Below are 21,858 nucleotides of genomic sequence, written 5' to 3' on the forward strand. Positions count from 1 at the left end.
CTACCCAGCTGCTGTAGGCTGCCGGGTGGTCGGGTGCGCATCAAGCACCTTGCTCTCCTGGTGATGGAAGGCAGAAGCTCTGGAGCATGGGCTGTAATGTCAAACAAAGCCTGCTCGGTCTAGGAAGCAAGTTCAGGTAGCATGGCTCTGTCTCAAAAGCAGAATCACAGGGTCCTGTGTATGTGTGCACCAGTGCACACCCGGGGTCTTTGAGAAAGTCTTTCACTGAAACTGAAGCTCACTGGTTGGCCAGGCCGGCCAGCTAATGGGTCCCTGAAATCTACCTGCCTCTCTCTCACCTGCCACCAGGCAGAGCGTGTTTGTGTGTGTGTGTGTGTGTGTGTGGAGGACAGGCAGAGCGTGTGTGTGTGTGTGTGTGTGTGTGTGTGAGGAGGAGCTGCTGGAGATTTAAACTCAGGTTCTCTGTGTAAACATCAAGTGCTTTACCCACTGAGCTGTCCCCTCCCCACCCCGTCCCCCAAAGCTCTTAGTGGCACAGAGGGTAGGGTGGAGGGGAACACATTGCTGTCTCCATCAACTCAATGGAAATTTGGGAACATTAACCTAGAATGCAAAGAAGCTTTAGCAATATACAGCTGCGTGCCTTTGCCTTCCCTGCTTTGGAGGTTTTGGTAATTTCTGTGTTAAGCATTTATATATAACGCGTCCTTTGCAGGAACAACCCCATCTCAGCAAGAGGCAGTAGGGAGGCTGCTAGTCCTAAATCAGCATCAACGGGGCCTTAAAAGGAAATTGGGCCAAGCTGTAAGACAGACAGAAGGGCAAAAGGGGAACTGCCATTCTAGGAAAGTTGCGAGAGCAGAAGTTTAAAGGAATCACTCGGAAGGAAATGAGGGGTAAAGGGACTCATCCAACCTCCTGTTTCAAGGATACATGAACCTTTTTAAAATTAAAAAAACATTTGAAAAAAATATTTAATGTATGAGTACACTGTAGCTGTCTTCAGACACCAGAAGAGGGCATCAGATCCCATGACAGATGGTTGTGAGCCACCATGTGGTGGCTGGGAATTGAACTCAGGACCTCTGGAAGAACAGTGTGTGCTCTTGACCACAGAGCCATCTATCTCTCCAGCCTGATTAAAACATTTTATAATCATGACTTTTAACATACAAATACAGAGCACAAGGAAACATTTACCAATCCAATGTTAATATCCTGGCTTTTTTTCTTTTTTTTTTTTTAAGTGTAAGCAGGAGAGGCTGGCATCACGGTGCACACCTATAATCCCAGGACACGGGGATCAAGTGGGAGGAGCAGGAGGGTGGGCCAGCCTGGGCTACGTACTACATACGAAGAGCCTGCCTTACAGAGCTCAGTATAAGAAGAGAACCAAAGAGTGGAACTGAAGCACTCACCATGACCCCTCCCCTCCCATGACCCCTCCCCTCGAGAGCTGTTAATGTGTGTGTGTGTGTGTGTGTGCGTGCGCGCGCGCGCGCACACACTCATGTGTGTATATCCAGCACAGTATTATTTTGTATCTTAACATTTGGCATAAAGAGTATCAGTTTATACTTTTGCTGAGTGTAACTCAGCATTGGCTTGTGTGTGTGTGTGTGTGTGTGTGTGTGTGTGTGTGTGTGTGTGTGTAGTATGGCGGTGCACACATGTGTAGGTACATGGAGGCTAGACGCTGACATCTGGTGTCTTTGTGACTTTCCACTGCCTTTTTCTCCCTGAACTGAGCTCACTGATTTGGATAAACTGACTGTGCAGTTTAGTTCCACCTCAGCAGGAGGCCGTTGGGCGGGGCGGGCTGGCCTGGGGTTCTTCGGTCTCTGCCTCCCTGGCACTGGGATCTCAGGCCTGGCTTTTCACACGGTGCTGGACCCAGGCTCGGCTCTTCTCACGTTTGTGCAGCAGGTACCGCTCCAGCGGCTTTGCCTCCCCAGCCCCAGCATTAAATTCTTCATCAATGGATTTCTCATTGTTTTCAAATTGCATTCTTTATTCAGCCATTCATAATTGATTATTTTTCTGCTAAAAAGGCAGTTAGATCTTCTGTTATTTAGAGCCATGTGGGAGTCTCTGCAAATGCTATAGCCAGCAGTGAAACTGACAGGCAAGAAGGACTCCAGTTCAGCTCAACTCAGTAACCAGTCGTCTTAGTTGGGGATTTTATTGCTGTGACAAAACAGCACCATGACCAAAAAGCAAGTTGGGGAGGAAAGGGTTTATTTGGTTGTGTTAGGGTACTGTGAAGAGACACCATGATAACCAAGGCAAGTCTTATAAGGACAACATTTAATTGGGCCTGGCTTACAGGTTCAGAGGTTCAGTCCATTTTCATCAAGGTGGGAGCATCCAGGCAGGCCTGGTGCAGGAGGAGCTGAGGGTTCAACATCTTCATCTCCAGGCAGCTAGAGTGAGGGTCTTAATATCCCACACCCACAGTGACACACCTACTCCAAGAGGGCCACACCTTCTAATCGTGCCACTCCCTGGGCCAAGCATATACCAACCATCACGTTTGGCTTATACTTCCAGATCATAGTCCATCACTGGAGGAAGTCAGGACAGGAATTCAAGCAGGGCTGGAACCTGGAAGCAGGAGCTGACACAGAGGCCCCAGAGGGGTGCCCTCACTAGCTCACCCCTCATGGCTAGGTCAGCTTGCTTTCTTATAGACCCCAGGATCATCAGCCCAGGGACGGTACCACCCACAAAGGGGTGGGCCCTCTCCCATTGATTGCTAATTGAGAAAATGCTTTACAGCTGAGGCTCCTTCTCTGATGACTCTAGCATGTGTCAAGTTGACCCAGAACCATATGGTTGCTGGGATTCGAACTCAGGACCTTTGGAAGAGCAGTCGGTGCTCTTACCCGCTGAGCCACCTCTCCAGCCCGGGTGGTTTACTCTTTAGGCACTTAAGTACAGCACAGTTTGGGGGAAAAGAAAGTTTCCTAGTAACAATTCTTTCAATCCCATGTACACAATAAAGCTGATTGCATCTTGAGGCCCTTGGGCAGGATCAGATGTGGTCATGGTCATACAGATATCATAGAGAGTCACCAATCTACAAAGTATATGTGACAGCTTCCCTAAGGATAGGTTCTATGGACTGAGAAAGAATGCTCAGGAGTCTGGGAAGTCTGAGATAGACATAGTGGGGAGGGGAGGGCGTTCCGATGAGGCCTGGCCCTACATACAGCACAGATCACCAGGTTATTAACTACATTTACTCCTGACTTTTTACATATTACATACTACAAATATCAAAGCTCACACTCTTAGCCCACAGAGGTGTGATACCGCCTCTAGCTGTGAGAAATCAGCTTAATCCCGCTGGGGCAGGAGGCGGTGTCAGTGCGTGGGTTCCTGACCGGGTGGAGCGAGCTAGCGCAGGCCCCGCCTTCCGTGCTAGCACCGCCCCTTGCCTCCCACTCCACCTCTCCAGGGCAGCAAAGGTTCTTTGGTCCGGTGGTGGCCTCAGCAGCCCGAGCCATGGGGACCCCAGCCACCCGGGCTGCGTGCCATGGTGCACACCTGGCGCTGGCTCTGTTGCTGCTGCTGTCGCTGTCGGGTCCCTGGCTGTCGGCGCTTGACCCCGGGACTCCGCCTCTCTTCAACGTCAGTCTGGACGCTGCCCCGGAGCAACGCTGGCTGCCGATGCTGCGGCACTATGACCCGGACTTCGTGCGCGCCGCGGTGGCGCAGGTCATTGGGTGAGCGCGGGACAGGTCTGGTGAACTTGCAGTCGGGCTCTGCTCTTCCCTCGGTGCTGCACCCCTGCCCTCTCATCGCTGCACCGCTGCACCGCTGTCCTCCCCACTGCTCGGCGCAGCGCCCAGCGGGTGGCTGGCACAGCAAGGCCGGTTCGGCTCTCAAGTTCTGGGTCTCTGGTGGCGCGCGCGTCTACCATACATTTTCCGGGTCAGGGTAACGCACAAGGTGTCACCCAGTATGCTAAGCTGCAGCGCAGGGCATGCAGCCCACGAAACTCGGCATCCCGACCAGCCTGTCTGACCTTCCTTCCCATGGAGGTTGGCACGGAGGTGGTGCTGATTGCTCTACCATTGGGTGTATCTCAGCCCTTAAACTTTTCATTTAGAAAGTCTCGCTTGGAGTTTGACTATACTCCAATGAATATATGGACAACATAAATTGGATTTGGTGGTTTGTTTTTTTGTTTTCATTTTTGAGGGGGTGGGGCAAAGGTGGGAAGGTGGACCCAAGAGGAATAGGAAGCATGAGATCGGATTGCATTGTATGAAATTCCCAAATAATGAATAGAAATGTTATGATAGGGGAAAAAAAAACCAGAAAGAAAGAAAATCTTGCTGGGAAACATAAACTACCCTTACTTACAATCCTCCTGCCTCAGCCTCCTGAGTAACTGGGATTACAGCCCTGCACTACCATGCCCAGTTTATTCCCTCCGTTTTGGACGCTGGGAATGGAGCAGCACTACGCTCTGAAAATAATCTAGACTCTTAACATTCCTTGCCCCTCGTCCACGCGCACGTGTGCTGCCCATGCTCTGAGAGGACAAACAAGCTTCCTGCTTTTTCCGTTTCCAGCGACAGGGTTCCCCAGTGGGTCCTGGGGATGATCGGAGAAATCGTGTGGAAGGTGGAGAGCTTCCTGCCTCAGCCCTTCACGGATGAGATCCGCGGCATCTGTGACTCCCTCAACCTCAGCCTGGCCGACGGTATCTTGGTCAACCTGGCCTACGAGGCTTCCGCGTAAGTGTCCCATGCTAGGATGGATGAAAGTCGATTAATTGTCACCTATTGGGGACTCTTGTCACCCATAAGGAGTGGAGGAGATGTTTGCTTTGTGATAAGACAAGATAATGACTGCAGTTTGGAAGTCACCTTATCTGACTCCCCAGGGAAATCAGAGCAGCAAGTGTCTGGTGGACTTCCGGAGGCAAGCGACTGCTCTACCCAAAGCTTACTTTTATCTTGTCAGCGATCTAGATGACATCCCACTTTCTACACTGTTAAGACCTAGGAACTGTTGCCTGTCTAGCCAGCCATTCTGCACCATTACTAACGATATAAGGAAACTTTCTCAAGTGCTGTGTCTAGGAAACTCTCATGCCCGAGCTGGTTGCATCTTCTGTTATGTTCTGTGCCTTTGTGTTCTTGGAAACCAATCACAATAGAGGGCAACTAGAACTGCCTTGTACAGTTAGCCACAATAAGCTTGGACCCAAACCAACCACCCAGCAGCGCTTACTGCGCCTGTGCATGAGCTCTTACGGTTTCTTGCTTGTATAAGCTGATCCTGGGATAGACCCCTGCATAAAAGAGACAGCTGCGCCAATATAAGGAACTATTTGGAACAAGACTTCCATTTTGAGTAGGAATAGAGTAAAATTTAAGTTCCTGAGGCCTCGCTGGGAATTGATGCTCTACTTGACAGAAAGAGACATGCACATCTTGGTAGAAAAATTTAAGACATGAATGTTAGTTAGGCAAAGCAAGTCGCCCACTGCAGTTGAATTCCCCAACCAATAAGAACAGAATAAATGTAGGCCATGTTCCTAAGGAAACTCCCTACCCCTAAATCCCAATTGGTGGAATAACTTAACACAGACGTTTGTGGATTTCAGGCTTAAAAGCTCTACAGGAGTCTGACTGGTGGTTGCAGTTCAGCTCCCGAGTTAAGACGGGGTCCCTGATCGATCAGTCTTGGGGGTGTGTGTTCAATAAACAAGCCCTGTTTGACTGAGATAGGTGTTTGTGAGTCGTCCTCCCAAAAACTACCCAAGAGCTGGGGAGAAAGTAGAATCCACTGTTTGTGGATTCAGAAACACTCCTGGGGTGAAGAGAGGACCCCCCCCCCTTTCAGATGACTGCTTTGTTTGTTTGTTTTCTGAGGCAGGGTCACCCTGTGTAACCGGGACTGGCCTCCTACTGTTGGGTCTGCTGTCTCAGTCTCCACAGTGCAGAGACTATGAAATGCTACACCTTGTGTGGACATCCAGTAGGTGCTTATAGCTTCTGGCTACCTCAAGGAGGAGGAGGAGGAGCAGCACGGAGGCGTGCGTGGCATACACCTTTAATTCCAGCATTCTGGAGACAGAAGCAGGCACTCGAACTCTATGAGTTCAAGACCAGTCTGGTTTACAAATTGAGTTCCAGGACAGCCAGGGTTGTTACACAGAGAAACACCCAACCCCAATAAATAAATAAATATTTAAAAAAGATTTTTAAAAATTTCTTGGAATAACAAACTGTTCTCTGGCAACTTCCCAACCTCAGAGGAGCACAGTTCCTAAGAAACACTTTAATTGCCTTTCCTGGAAAAAGGAGCTTCTGCTAAACTCACATGCTCAAAGGGGACTCAATTAGCCAGGCGGTGGTGGTGCATGCTGTAATCCCAGCACTTGGGAGACAGAGGCAGGTGGATTTCTGAGTTCGAGGCCAGCCTGGTCTATAGAGTGAGTTCCAGGACAGCCAGGGCTCCACAGAGAAACCCTGTTAAAAAAAAGGGGGGGGGGACTCAGTTAACCTTACCATCCTGTCCCCCCACCTCCAACGGTGTCCTTTTTTTGTGGCTTACTAAATGAAAAAAATCAGAGAGCATCTCTCACTGAGTCTGTGATGCAGGCAGATTAAAGCAAACGTTCCAGTAAAACGATTCTGATCCTGTGTCTCAGATTAAGGTGTTTCTTAAGTTGCCTAATTTTCTTTTTACAGCGCCCTCAGGTTCAGGTAGGAAATGCTCTTTCTCACCTCCGAAGGCTGGGTGTGTGTGAGTGCTAACTGTGCACTACTGAGTCTTCCTGGCCACAGGCTGCCTGGGAGCACGGCCCTGTGGGGAAGGTGGGATTGTCTGTGTGATGATGTGGGAACCAAGCCTCTGAGGGGACACTTGTTGACTGTCCAAGGCTGCTCCCCACAAGTCTCCCCGTGCCCAACGTACCTCTCCCAAAGCAGACGTATGCCCTTGTCCCTGGTGCTCCTGCAGGACAGGTCATGGTGAAAGACGTGCACACCCAGAATGGTGGTACATGCCTTTGACCCTGGCACTTGGGACAAAGAGGCAGGAAAATCTCTGTGTCTGAGGCAAGTCTGGTCTAGATGGTGAGTCCCAGGGCATGCCCAAAAAAGATTTGGCGATGGTGGGCAACCTTGCCACCATTTAGAAAATAATAACTTTGAGAGCACTTCTACAAATGTTAACCGTTCACCAACTCGCCTGGGTCCTCACACCTACGCCAGCCTTCCAGGTCAAGATCAGAGACCTTAAGAGTCGAAACCTCGTCAAGCTTTCTTCTTGACAAACCAGTGAGGTAATACTTGTTTTTTTTTTCCTAATTATAAAAGCAACATCAATTTAATAATTAAATTAAAATTTAAAAAATAATAAAAAATTTTAAAGTAATCTTGAATCATTACAGAAAAATCAGTAATACGGAAAAGTTGGTTTAAAAGATTGATTTTATGACAGGATTGCCTGTCTGGCCTGGAAACTGTTTATGTAGACCAGGCTGGCCTCAAATTCGTAGAAATCTACCTGCCTCTGCTTCCCAAGTTTTGGGTTTAAAGATTTCTATCATGATGTCCAGCTTGGAGTTCATTTTAATTATTTTAATTTTTTTTATGTGTGTGTGTGTGTGTGTCTGTGTGTGTGTGTGTGTATCTCTGTGTGTGTGTGTGTATGTGTGTGTGTGTGTTTGCTGTGACAGTGGATAATGGGGACAGGGTAGCTTGGGCTAGCTAATCGGGTTATATAATAAGGTGTTAATAGGTAGTGTACCAGCAAGCAGAGGGGTAAACAGAGTTCAGAGGTCCAGCTGTGCCCTGCAAACACGCGGGATATGGGGGAAGATGAAGCCCTCGTTTGGTATATCCTGTGGGCCAATGACAAGGTCTAGATGTCTGTCTAGATGTCTAGATGTGTCCAGTTGTATTTTCCAGCTGGAACTGTAGTTCCGTATTCTTGTACAAGAGTATATAATAGCATTTATGCCAGCAATAAGCAAGAAAACCTGATGCTTTGAGGCTTTGCTTTAAAGACAGAAATCTCGCTGCCTTTGTTTTTGTTGCCTTCATTCATCCTGGGCCTTTCCTTCGTTCAGATTCTGCACCAGTATTGTGGCCCAAGACTCCCAAGGCCGTATTTACCATGGCCGGAACCTGGACTATACTTTCGGAAATGCCTTACGAAAGCTGACGGCGGATGTGCAGTTTATAAAGAATGGGCAGGTACAGCCAAGCGCGCAAGATGCAGAGGTCAGGGGCAGGAACGGCCATGCGCGCCAGATGCGGAAATCCAGGGCTTCTCATCTGGAATAGGAGCTCTTTGCGAGGCCTGCTAACTTAGGTGTTTCTCCCTGAAAGAGCCTAACAGCAGATTTCGGGGAGACGGCTCAGTGGATGCAGTACTTGCTGTGCTTGTGTGAGGACCAGAGTTTGGATCCTATGCAAATCTGGACTTAGCAGCAGGTGTCTGTGAGTCCATCGCTCCTGTAACTCAGTAAGACGCTCTGAGAGTGGCCAGCTAGCCTGGCAGAGACAGTGGTGAATCAGAGACCCTACCTGAAGGAACATGAAAGACAAGATGTGACACTTGAAATTGTCCTCTGCCGTCCATTACATGCACCGCAGCTCATGCAAGCCCTCCTTCCCTCGATTAAAAATAGTCCTCAAACCATCAACTTCCTGTGAAAAACAAAACAGGGGTATATCAATTATGCCCATAGAAAAAAGGCTCTGTCGTTGTTTTGAGGGGCGTGGATTTAAAGAAGCCAGTTTCCTTTAGGCACATTGTTTGGGGGGCACGATCAGTCTTGCAAAGGTTGTGTGTAATCTGCACCTTCCTTTGCCCCCCTTCTCAGGTGGTTTCTGGAACAGGGAGGGGTTCACAGTGGCGAGGGACACCCAGCTTTAAGGTGGGACAATCCTGGGCGCGCACAATTCTGCATTTCCATCGAGAATTACTCAATCCGGTTCCCCAGGCTGCAGCTCCAAGACCTGAAAACATTTGCTTCATGGAAATAGGTGTTAGATTACGTGAAGTCCTCGTGTATAGCTTGTTGTAGGTCCGGATAAACAGTGGCAAAATCCTGGGGTGGCAGCGGCTAAGGACGCCGGCTTCCCTTACACAGGACCCGGGTTCAGTTCCAACACCTCCACGGCACCTGAAAACCACCCGTAAATCCAGTTGGGGGGGTGGGTTGTTGCCCTCTTTCGACCTCCACGGCATCAGGCACTTGTGGGGGGCTAATAGTTGCTGTGGTCACATGACTGGAAACATCTAGAGCGCAGCATGCATCAGCGGCAGTATGCAGAGGGTACCACTGCTGGGCAGCAGAGAGGAGCATGGGAAATCGTGGTTTGGGCCTTAAGGACGAGGAGTAAGCTCTTTACTCTTTGTATCTTGTGATTGATTCAGAAATAATAGAAACATATTTACTGAATACTCATTTGGTCACGTGATCGAGAAAACTTTTCTCTCATCCAAGATTCAAGAATATTTAATGAACATTTCTCCTCTCTCGATTTTGTTCATTTATTTTGACATAGTTAACATTTTTTTTTTTGGTTCACTTCAAAAAAACTCAGTTGTCAGCAGCAAGGGTAGGGGTACCAATCCATAATCAGTTCTTTTAAAAAAAATAAGTATTTTATGTGTAAATGTGTGAGACCACGTGCATTTAAGAGTTCTTTTTATTATGTAAGTAACCTGTAGCTGTCTTCAGACACACCAGAAGAGGGTACCAGATCTCATTACAGATGGTTGTGAGCCACCATGTGGTTGTTGGGATTTGAACTCAGGACCTTAGGAAGAGCAGTCAGTGCCCTTAACCGCTGAGCCATCTCTCCAGCCCCAAGAGTGGAGTGTTCTTAACTGCTGCCTTCCCTGCAGACCCCTAATCAATTCTTTCTTTCTTTTTTTTTTTTTTTTTTGGTTTTTTGGATTTGGGTTTTTTCGAGACAGGGTTTCTCTGTGTAGCCCTGGCTGTCCTGGAGCTTACTCTGTAGACCAGGCTGGCCTCAAACTCAGAAATCTGCCTGCCTCTGCCTCCCAGAATGCTGGGATTACAGGTGTGCGCCACCACCACCCGGCTCCCTAATCAATTCTTAGAGGAAATCTGCTAAAATATCATTGCGAAATGATGGAGTGGTTAGGTTAGTTACGACTTTGTGCTTTCCTTTGCTCTATAATGAGGAAATATTCTTAGAGTCCAAGAACTAAACGTAGTCAACCTGAAGTATTTATCCGGTGGCTGTCACGTCATTAGCTCCTGCAGATCCCACGGGAACTATCTGCGCCTGCGCAGTGGCTTTGTTTAGGGTGCTTAGGTGATTGTTCCCAAATCCTCCAGCTTATGCCTGGATGTTGTTTTGTACAGAGAACTCTTAAATAAGAAAATGTGTTTGCTAAATTCAGAGCAGGATGTCCAGGGCTGGAGAGATGGCGTAGCAGGAATACCCAGGCCCCACGGACTCGTGTGCCCTAAACCGTGGAGGAGTGAAGCTAAGTAAGGTGGACTGGACCTCAGCCTTCGGCCCCTGCTGGGTTTTTCCCAGGGGTCGTCGTCCAGCCACTGTTAGATTATGAGCATCATGGGATAAGGGGTTATGTTAACTACCTTGGAAGAGCTGATTGGGAAGTACATTTATATAGAAATAAAATGCAGAACTGCATAGAAAGTCACCTTACAGCTTCTCTGAACAACGATTGCAAGCAAAACGTGGTTTGGGTTTCCTAACCTCGTTCCTGCCTCCTTGGGAGTGAGGGTGTGTCCCCTCAGGACTGAGGGTGCATCGTGTGAGTGACTTGACCAGAGGATTGTGGCCTTTGTGGGGTTCTTTTGTTTTCCCCTATGGTTGCATTTGAAAGAGGCTTTAGTTTTTTTTTTTATTTTATTATTTTATGTGATGTCTGTGGAACCGAGTGTATATGGGCACATGTGTGTGCGAGGCCAGAAGAGGGAGGCAGATCCCATGGCCCTGGAGTTGAAAGCCAGCCACCATGAGGGGTCGCAAATGAACCCATGTCCTCTGGAAGAGCGGCGAATACTCTTCACCACTGAGCCATCTCTCCATCTCCAGCCCCTAAAAAAGCTTTGTGGGTTTTTTTTGTTGTTGTTGGTGGTGGTGTTTTTTGTATGTATATATGTATGTATGTATGTATGTGTGTATGTTTGTTTGTTTGTTTTTTAAGTTGTTTCTTTGTAACTCTGTAATTGTAGGATTTTGTGGGACCTGAACTCTGGTCCTTTGAAAGAGCAGCGTGTGCTTTTAACCACGGAGCCATCTCGCCTGTTTCAATCACAGGGTCAATGCGGCCCCCATTGCACCGTCGTGAGTGGAGAGAGGGCCTTCAAGGGGACACTCAAGAAAGAAGTCTAGGGGAAAGGTCATTTAGGAAACCAACGCCTTCTTCCACACGGTTTCATCACCCTAAGTTATTTTACAACCAGGAGGAGTGAATCTGAATAACCCTGCAAGCAAGGTTGTTAGTTTAATATTAAGCTTGGTTTGGTTTTGTTAGTGAGACAGCATTTTTCTGTGTAGTCCTGGATGTCCTGAAACTCACTATGTAGAGAAGGCTGGCCTCAAACTCACAAGAGATCTGCCTTCCTCTGCCTCCTGGATGCAGGGTGCTAGGATTTAAGGTGTGCATCACCACACCTAATTTCAATGATGTTATAAAAATAAATATAACGTGGCCAGTGGAAGCATACACCTTTAATCCCAGCACTTGGGAGGCAAAGGCAGACAGATTTCTGAGTTCAAGGCCAGCCTGGTCTACAGAGTGAGTTCCAGGACAGCCAGGGCTACACAGAGAAACCCTGTCTCAAAAAAATTAGATAGACAGACAGACAGACAGACAGATAATTTATTTGCTGAATTCTGTCCATGGACACTTCCCCCAACTTGGCTTGGAACTTTTGTTCTAGAATGCTGTTCCAGAGTTTCATTCTGTTATGTTCAGACCTCTTTTTAAAAAAAAAATCTAGGAGGCTGGGTGTGGCAGTATACAGTTTAATCTCAGTACTCAGAAGAGGCAGAGGTAAGCAGATGTCTGTGAGTTCGAGGCTAGCTTGGCCCATACAGCAAGTTTCAGGCCACCCGGCCTACATAGTAAAGCCCTGTCTCACAACTAACAACTAATTAACAAAAAATGCAGAGAGTGTAGGGAAACTAAGTGATCTCAGCATACATTCTGTTGGGTGGTAAAGTAATATCTCCCCATTTTTTTTCCAATTTCAGATTGTGTTCAAGGGGACCACTTTCGTTGGCTATGTAGGACTGTGGACAGGCCAAAGTCCACACAAGTTTACAATTTCTGGTGATGAACGAGGTAATTAAAACAATCTCTTGAGCATTTTAAACCAAATCCTTATTGAGGTTTTCTGGGTGCTGCTTCCTTCACTGTCTCAACCAGCAGAATCTGTGGGAGGAGCCTTCCAGCACCGGGGACTTCCGCTGAGGAGAGACAGAAAGCAGCCTGGAGTGCTGAGGGTGACCTCAGGTGCTGGTTAGAACTACAGGGGTGAGACGGGCGGTGGTGGCGCACACCTTTAGCCCCAACACTTGGGAGGCAGAGGCAGGCAGATTTCTGAGTTCAAGGCCAGCCTGGTCTACAGAGTGAGTTCCCTACAGTTAGGGCTACACAGAGAAACCCTGTCTCGAAACAAACAAACAAAAGAAGATACAAGGGTGAAGGAAGAGCTGTTGCAAGGCACAGAGGCATGGGGGGATGGGCCTTCCCTGACCTTTGCGATCCCAGTCTGGGTCTGCAAAAGCCGGAGATCATCTGGGTGGTCTGAAAGCTATGTATTTACGGCAAGGACCACAGGTGTCACTGTTGGTACAAAGTCTGTGTAGTTATGGCAGGGAGGACGTCATAGATGTAGAGGAGACCGTGCCCATAATGAGCGTCTGGGTTTTTAAGCCACAGGAGAATTGTAGGCCAAAGAGTAGTGAACAGATCTCTCTCTCTCTCTCTCTCTCTGTGTGTGTGTGTGTGTGTGTGTGTATCTGTCTGTCTGTGTGTGTCTGTCTTTTCCTTCCCGTCCTCCCTCTGTGTGTGCCTGTCTGTGTCTCTCCCTCACCCTCCTCTCTGTCTGCCTCCCCCCCCCACTCCCCCAAAACACTAGGATCCTCTTGTATCAGCCTCCTGGATGCTGGGATTGCAGAAGCACCACCATGCCTAGACCTGGTTTATGTGTTTGACCTTTACTTTGGCTTCTTGGTAGAGATTGGACTGTGTTGGGTTAAGATAGAGTCAGAAGAACACAAGGGAGCTACTGAATTCATCCAGAGATCCATTTTCCTCTCCACAAGCAACATTCGTGAACCTCTTGGATTTAACATGCAGGTGCTCAGATGTTTTCTCACTGAAGCGGACAGATCCTAGAGACCATGCGGGATGCGGGGCTGGAAACTGAGGCTACAAAATGAAGTGGTAGCTGGCAGGGAGGAGGAAGGGTTTCTCAGGATGATCTCCTGGGACCTGGGCCAGTTAGTTACATTGTTCTGTTTGCTAACAACTCCTTGTGGTTGCCCAAACCTCAAGGCAACATTGTTCAGTTCCATAATAAGTGGAAAGCCCAGAGAGAGGCAACCTCTTGCCGCTGTCCCTAGGGACTTGGTGCTAAGGAGAGCAAAGAGCATTCATATGACATTCCTCGTCTGATGACCCCTGACCTGATCATGCTGTCGTTGACTCATTTAGACAGGTTTACTCTCCTCCTTCCTCTTCTTCTTCTTCCTCCTCCCCCTCCTCCTCCCCCCTCTCTCTGTTTTATCCATAGTATTCAGCTTTTTATCCCCATGTATTTAATCAGCATTTTTTCCAAACATCAGTCTTGAACGAATCTGAGTTTCAGCCAGTCTCAGCAAGTCTCTGCTAGCACATCTAGACTTCAGCATGACAAGGCTAAGTGGTGTTTTATTTTGTTTTGTTTTTTTTAAAGTGTGATATCTACAAATGTATATGTTTATTTAAATGACAGGCTTTGACAGACTTTGATTGCATCGTCTTGTGAATTAAGATGTTTGTTAAAGTGATTATTGGAACACGAGCAGTTTAACATTTAGTTTAACGTTTATAAGAGTTTAGTCTGTAACGTACAACTTTGATGAAACACTGTCATATTTAAACTTGCTTAAAGATATGTCAGAAAGGACTGGAGAGATGACTCAACTCTTAAAGGCTAGGCTCAACCAAAATTATGAGCTACCCAGGAGGACAAGTTCGCTACATTCTTCCTAATCTCTGTTGGGCAGCTTCCCTTGAAAGGAATAAAATGTAATCTTGCCTGAGATAAATATTACTAGAATGATTTTATCTCACACAATCACTATTATATCAGGCACAAAAGATTCTATTTTCAAAACCTGAGGGAAACTGAGCACGGTAGCACACGTCTGTATCCAGTGCTGGAGGCTGAGGCAGAAGAGTATCCAGTTAGAAGTCCTCCTTGGATTACCTAGGAAGATCCTATCTAAAAAAAAAAAAAAGAAAGAAAGAAAGAAAGAAAGAAAGAAAGAAAGAAAGAAAGAAAGAAAGAAAGAAAGAAAGAAAGAAAGAAAGGAAGAAAGAAAGAAAGAAAGGAAGGAAGAAAGAAAGAAAGAAAGGAAGAAAGAAAGAAAGGAAGGAAGGAAGGAAGGAAGGAAGGAAGAAAGGAAGAAAGGAAGAAAGGAAGAAAGGAAGAAAAGAGGGGGAAAATCAGTGAATATTTGCTAGTTTTTGTTTATTAGAAGATATCTACGGTCACTGTATGAATATACACATGTTCACTTGTGTGTATGATGTTTTTATGATTGATTCACTGTCAGACTTGGGGCCACCAGGGTGGCTCAGCCTAGTGACCTGGATCCCTGGGATGCAGACGGGAGGAGAGAGGACAACCTCCCTCAACTTGTCTTTTTCCCTCCACACATAGACTGTGGCATGTGGGCACGTGCCCATAACGCCTCCCCCCCCCCAAAAAAACACACACACATACAGTAAATATATAAATTTTAAGGAAGAAATTTAGGCCTTCGAAAGCTGGATACTAGTAAAATCACTCTTCATTAGCCAAAATTTCTTTCACAATAGCTTATTTGTTTTTGTTGTTGGTGGTGGTTTTTTGTTTATTTGTTTGTTTGTTTATTTTTGGTTTTTGGAGACAGGGTTTCTCTGTATAGCCCTGGCTGTCCTGGGACTCACTCTCTAGACCAGGCTGGCCTCAAACTCACAGAGATCCACCTGCCTCTGCCTAAGTACTGGGATCAAAGGCGTACACCATCACTGCCCGGCCTCATGTTAGCTTATAATATTGAAAAGAAACCATGTTTTGTGAATGGGGGCCAGCAAGGTGACTCAGCAGATAGAGGGGTACAGCCAAGTCTGAGGATCTGAGTTTGATCCCCAGGTCCCACAGAGTGGAAGCAGAAAGCTGACTCTTGCAAGGTTCTCCTCTGACTCCCTCGTTCATGCTGTGGCATGCGCGTGCCCACACCTAAACACACAGTAAAACTAAGTATGTAAATAACTGTAATAACAAACCTTATTAATTAAGATTTTTCCTGCAGATGGTGTTTGGACCGCAGGCTGTCTGATGCTGTTTTGTTTTGTTTTGTTTTGTTTTGTTTTGTTTTTCGAGACAGGGTTTCTCTGTATAGCCTTTGCTGTCCTGGAGCTCACTCGGTTGACTGATGCTTCTTTGGTTTTTTGTTTTGACTGCTGCTTCTTTATGCTCACAGATAAAGGCTGGTGGTGGGAGAATGTGATCGCAGCGCTTTCTCTGGGACACTCCCCCATCAGCTGGCTTATCCGCAAAGTAAGTATCCCGGCGTGTGGACTCTGCCTTCCACCCGAGTGACCGCACCGCGTGGTTGCGGTTTCACCTCCTTCACATGACCCCTTCCCCTAAGAAGAAGCACTGTAGTGTTTCCAGATGCATCCGTGTTTCCACAGTAAACATCTGTGAGAAAGCTGGTTACTGCCTAACAGTAACAAGGGCAGGCTGTAACCAGTTCTGTGCTATTGCGATAGAGACAAGAATCCGGTGTGACTTGTACACAGCTGGGCTCTGATCTGAACAGAGGCGCCCAGCTGCTTTAAAGGAAGGGTAAGGGATACGGAAGGGGTGAATAGAGACAGAAAAGACACGCGGAACAAATTTAAATAGAGTAATAAAGATATCTCATCTTTCCAGCCTTATGTATAGGCTGGGGGACTCGCAATGCCTTGTCAGGGTCATGTGACCTACGTGCTATGTGACACAGCCTTTGGTGACCCTAGCTTCTCAACTGTCCCATCATCTGACCCCTGTCCTATCCCTATACTTCTCTGTGTCTTACTAGGATGGTGACTGTAAAGTGTCTTCCTCTCAGCAAGTGACCAGGAGTGGTTGTGAAGGCGGAGGGGGCGGGAGCGTCACACCGCAGGGCAGTTCTTGGCAGTTCAGTTTAGCGAAGGAGCCCAAACGGAAGAGGGGAGTTGGAAAGTGACCTTCGCACATCTTCACAGACTGAGTCTGTCTCCCCATTCCAGTGTCACAATGCCACAATTCCAAGCCATCGCCAGTTGAGTCCATTGGCCTGGAACTCAGTCCCACAACCACTGCAGAGCCTGTAGCTGCTCTCACAGTGTGGCTGCTGTTCATCTCCTGGCCCTTGATCTCTTGTCCTCCAGATGGGTTCCCTGCTGTGGCTTCCTTCATGACCTCCCTTCATTAAGTCACCGTTGCCTGGTGACATCTTTGTGGTATTGGAAAGTTTCTTGAGAGTAAGAATGAGATCCTGGCTCCCCTCCAGCACAGTGCCCTGGCCCTGTACAGAGACAGTGGCTATGGAGAGAACCAATGGCTGTGAGGTGTGGTCTGTCGCATGCCAAGTCCAGGTGAGGCCAGCGTAGGACTGGCTGACAAGCTGTCCTAAAGAAATCCCTGCTGCGGCTGGAAATTCCTCAGGCAAAGCTGAGGAGTTGTCACTGTTGTTTTGTTCTCCCCTTGGGAGTCCCCATGACAACAGGGTAAACCAGAGGAGTTACAGGTTACAGCCATGGCTGGGCAGCATAAGGAGGTTACACTTTGGAATGCGCATCCTGTAGTATGGGCCTTTTGCTTAGATGAGGTTGCCAATCCTGGTTTGTCTTTATTTAGACCCTGAGTGAGGCAGAAAACTTTGAAGCAGCCGTTTACACCCTGGCCAAGACTCCCCTCATTGCTGATGTTTATTATATCGTTGGGGGCACATCGCCCAAGGAGGGAGTGGTCGTCACCAGGGACAGAGGTGGCCCCGCGGACATTTGGCCTCTTGACCCTCTGAATGGAGCGTGAGTAGAATTACAGTCTCTTCATCAAATCTTTATTCGCTGAAGTCGAGGTTATTTTTATATTTAACATTTCTTCTAAATCTCGCTGGATAAGACAAGTTAATATACTCTACCACAGGTGGTTCCGAGTCGAGACAAATTATGACCACTGGAAGCCTGCGCCCAAGAGGGACGACCGAAGGTAGACTCTGTTTGGTCTTCTGTTCTGTTTTGTTGAGACAGGTCCTTACTCTGCGAGTGAGGAGCCCACTTGAAAGCCCAGGCTAGCCTTAGATTCGGAGTAATCCTTTTGCCTCAGCCTCCTTGGTGCAAGGGTCAGAGGCGTGATACCAAGCCCTACACATAGACGTCCAATTTTTCTCGTGGCCAGGAAACTGTCCCCTTCCTACAACAGGGAAAGGAGAGACCCCCAAGTGCCGTGCCCCCAGAGCTTGTATGGGGTGTGGAGGAGCAGTGGGGAGGACCTCTTAGTAGTTGGTATTGGCTGGAAGATGAGGCTAACCCTGGCTTTGGGGTCAAGGAGCACTGGATCCTATCATGAACCCCACCAGTGACTCTGAGGGGCCACCTGTAAGTGCAAGGGAAGGGCTGACTAGTGAGCTACCAGTTGTAAGCCTTTATTTGGAAGGAAGTCATTTTCCATGAACCAATTAGTCAATTAGCCTGCTGATAAAAGGCTTGCATCACCCTTTCTAATGTAGAAACACTATGAGTCACCGGGTTACAGGAAGTAAGTATACCTCACTAATCTCTGTTGCCCCACCCCTTTGGCAATAGTTGATTTCCACAGCAATAGCCCCAATCATTTTTGAGCATCCAGATGGGTTGAGGGCATCCAGCAGAATGAACCCACCACAGTGGGGTCCGGCAGACACCGGAAGGAAGCTGAGGAGCCGGAATCTGTTTTGAGGAGAGTCTGAGCCTTGCGCTGGGCCTCTCAAAATGACATCTGAGGAGACTCAGGGTTTCCAGAAGCACCTGGTGACTGTTGCCCATTGTTCTTATAGAACACCAGCCATCAGAGCCCTAAATGCCACAGGGCAAGCTCGCCTCAGTGTGGAGACCCTCTTCCAGGTAACTCTTTCTGTGTTACCTTACCTCGGTGTAAACTTCCTCTAAAACTAGGGAAAAGGTTACAGCAAAGTTCTTTGCTATTGAAAAAAAAAAGCCACATGATGTTTTCTTTTCCTTCTTTTTTTTAATTGAATATCGTCTTCATTTACATTGCCAATGGTAAAACCTTTCCCGATACTCCCCACCCCTAAGACTACCAGCCCCTCCCCCTCCTCCTTCCCCCTGCCTCCATGTATATGTCCCTCCACCCAACACACTCCCACCGCCTCGGTTTCCCTTTGTTGGGGGGGAGGCGGGTTCTGATGAACCTTTACCTGACCAAGGACCATTTCTCCCACTGATGCCCAACAAGGCCTTCCTCTACCACATTTTTAGCTGAAACCATGTGTGCCCCTTGGTTGATGGTTCAGCCCCTGGGAGTCTTGGGGTGTCTGGGTGGCCGAAATCATCGTTCTTCCCATGGGACTGTAAACCCCTTCAGCTCTGAACCACCCTCCAGCTCCTCCATTGGGGACTCCATGCCCAGTCCAATGATTGTCTGCTAGCATCTGCCTCTGTATTTGTAAGGCTCTGGCAGGGCCCCTCCAGAGACAACCATGGCATGCTCCTTTTGGTATGCACTTCTTGTCATCCATAAAAGTGTTTGGGCTTGGCGACTGTTTATAGGATGCATCCCCAGGTAGGGCAGTCTCTGGGTGGCCCTTACTTCAGTCTCTGCTCCACACATTGTCTCCCTTATTGCTCCTGTGAGTATTTTGTTCCCTTTCTCAGAGGAACCAAAGCACCCTCACTTAAGTTCTCCTTCTTCTTGAGCTTCCTGTGCTGGGTGAATTGTAACTTGTTTATTTTGAGCTTTTGGGCCAACATCTGCTTATTATTGAGTACATACCATGTGTGATCTTTTGTGACTGGGTTACCTCACTCAGGATGACACTTTCTAGTTCCATCCATTTGCCTAAGAATTTCACGAATTCATTGTTTTTAATCGCTGAATGGTACTCCATTGTGTATATATACCATAGTTTCTGTCTGAATTTGGCTCTATGTAGGTTAGCATATCTGCCTTTACCTAAGTTTGTCTTCATATTGAGAGAAAAAAGCAGAGCTTTAATATGTTCATTGTTTTAAAAAGAAGGACAAGGGCTGGACTATCCTGAGATACACTGAAGTGTTAAGTGGTTATATTCTTTTTTTAATATAAAAAGTGTGTGTGGGGGGTGTATGTATGCATGTGTGTGTTGTGGTGTGTGTGGTGTGTGTGGTGTGTGTGTGTGTGTGTGGTGTGTGCCTGGTGTGTGTGTGCATGTGTGTATGTGTGGTGTGTGTGTGTGGTGTGTCTGAGCACACACACACACACACACACACACGTGCTCGTGTCACACCATGCACAAGAAGGTCAAAGAACAATTTGCGGGAGTTGTTTTTCTCTTCCTACTGTGTGGGCTCCAGGGATTGAACTCAGATCTTCAGGCTTGGCAGCCTTGGCGGCAAGCTCCTTTTTCTGCTGAGCCGCCTCAGAGGGCCAGTGGTTATATTCCTACCCATACTCCATGTGTGTTTCTTCTGCATGTTCATAATCTGATCGTCTTCCTATGCAGGTTTTATCCGTGTTTCCTGTGTATAACAAGTAAGTTACATGTTCAGCATGTCCCTTCACTTTCAACAGGAAAAATGTCACCGTGGCCAGGTAACCTGAGTTTCAGGCCAAAATCTCTGGCACTGTCAGCCTCCAAAGCTAGCCCAGCTACCTGCCCTACAGGCCAGTTAAAGTCCTGGGGGAAGCGGTGGAGATTCAGCCTCTGAGCTGGGAAGGCCAGGCGACAGATAAAGGGCTCTGTGAGTCAGAGCGGGTCTTCAAGGGACTGCAGGCGGGCGCTAGATTTAAACAGAGGAAGATGGAGTCTGAGAATATCCAGAGTAGTTGCTCCTGGTGAGGGCATGGTCCGACTGCTCACCGGGCCCATTCTGGTTCTGCAGGGTTAAGCCTTGAAACAGGTTGATGTAGTTTAGTCTAGATAAGCACCAGTTTCTAGACGGGCACTCCCTGACAGAGCCTGTGTGCAGAGGGGAGGGGTGTAGAGCAGGGGTCTGAGGCGAAACGAAGGCGGGCCAGGCTTTAGCTTGCATTTCAGCTACATTGCTACAACCTCACACACGCCCTGGCTTGTGGGGGGGGGGGACAGGGTGGGTGAGGGGACTGGACAGGGGTGGGGACAGGGAGGGGGCAGGGTGGGGTGTGGAACAGATATCCTTACCGGAGATGATAGCAAGCAAAGCAAAGGGGCCAGATGTTCTAGTTTGAGGAGGAGGGAGGGGCAGGTAAACATCCTGCATCCTAGTCCTGCATCTAGGGGGTGCAGAAGGGCATCGTATTAGGGAAGGTGGCACATCTATAAAAACTTGTCTTGTTATTTCAGCTACACAATTTATACTACAGTGATGAGCGCTGCTGAACCGGACAAGTACAAGACCGTGATCAGAAACCCGAGCTGAAGGTGAGCAGGTGAACGAGTGTGCCCGAGCCGTGAAGAATTTCACAATTCGTTACTGCTTGCGTGGGGTCGCAAGTGCTTCTCACAGACAGTGGTGACCTCCCCAAGACTTAAAAGTACATTACTTATTCTGACAAGCACTTAGCAAATGATACCCAATCAGTAGCTATTTTATTTTAAAGAGTTTATATGACACTGAACTCCTTCAGTGCCTCTGCCCAGAGCCCCTTAATAAACCCTGCTCTCAAGACCAGCTGTCACCTGCTCACGTATAGAGGGGCAGATAATTAGGAAGACCAGAGCAGCCGTGAGGCCAGAAGGCAGATCTGAAAGGCAAAAGAGCCCTACAGAATTTACCTGAAAGCACCAGGGAACCCACGGAGGAAGAGAAAGACACAAGGAGACAAGAGTCTCCTTCCCGTGTCCCTGAACTCCACCTCTGGACAGCATCAGTTGTCAGGGCGCTTCTGCTCAGGGGTCTGAATTGTTAAGCCTGGCCCGATGGCCTGATGGTTAGGTCAGTCTTTTAATTTAAAAACCATTACTGTTTGAATTAAAAAGCATGTATTTTTTTCCTTCCCTTCCAGGTGATTTGCTGTCACAAAGCTGCATTTTGAAGTCTGAGACAGAAAGTATTGTACCGTTTCCCCGAGCAACACCGGCTCCCTCCTGCTGGGGCTCTGCTGCCTTGTGTGTGTGTGTGGGGGGGGGGAAATCTCTCACGCAGAGAGTAGCCTGCTGTCTTGATCCTCCTGGCCTCCTGGTTCACTTGAGCTTCATTAACAACCCACCCTGCCTTGAAGAACTCAGATAACTGGTCTCAGAGGTCAGGCTGCATCCGGCCAGTCACAAGTGTCCTGTGATTCTGTGTTCACATTCCTGCTTTTCCACTGAAGAGGGGACTGGGCAAGATGGCCGTCATGTGGAGGGATGGCTTGTGGACAAGCCCAGGTCTCTCCTAAGGCTAGGGTGAGGCTCAGTGGCAGAGTTTGCACCTCTAAGTAAATAAATAAATAAATGAACAAAA

At 47.9% G+C, this 21,858-nt stretch overlaps 1 protein-coding gene across 1 annotated transcript; it reads left to right on the plus strand.

Moving 5' to 3' along the window:
• Positions 1 to 3,385: 3,385 nt before the first annotated feature.
• Positions 3,386 to 21,858, plus strand: Naaa (N-acylethanolamine acid amidase). Its single transcript, XM_052198740.1, has 11 exons — positions 3,386 to 3,689; positions 4,545 to 4,709; positions 8,060 to 8,186; positions 12,204 to 12,294; positions 15,690 to 15,766; positions 17,093 to 17,265; positions 17,384 to 17,446; positions 18,273 to 18,339; positions 19,938 to 19,966; positions 20,757 to 20,834; positions 21,419 to 21,858. The coding sequence occupies exons 1-10, from the start codon at positions 3,469 to 3,471 to the stop codon at positions 20,830 to 20,832; spliced, it is 1,089 nt and encodes a 362-aa protein (XP_052054700.1). The 5' UTR covers positions 3,386 to 3,468; the 3' UTR covers positions 20,833 to 20,834; positions 21,419 to 21,858.

This window comes from Apodemus sylvaticus, chromosome 11 (assembly GCF_947179515.1).
Source record: "Apodemus sylvaticus chromosome 11, mApoSyl1.1, whole genome shotgun sequence".
NCBI lineage: Eukaryota > Metazoa > Chordata > Mammalia > Rodentia > Muridae > Apodemus > Apodemus sylvaticus.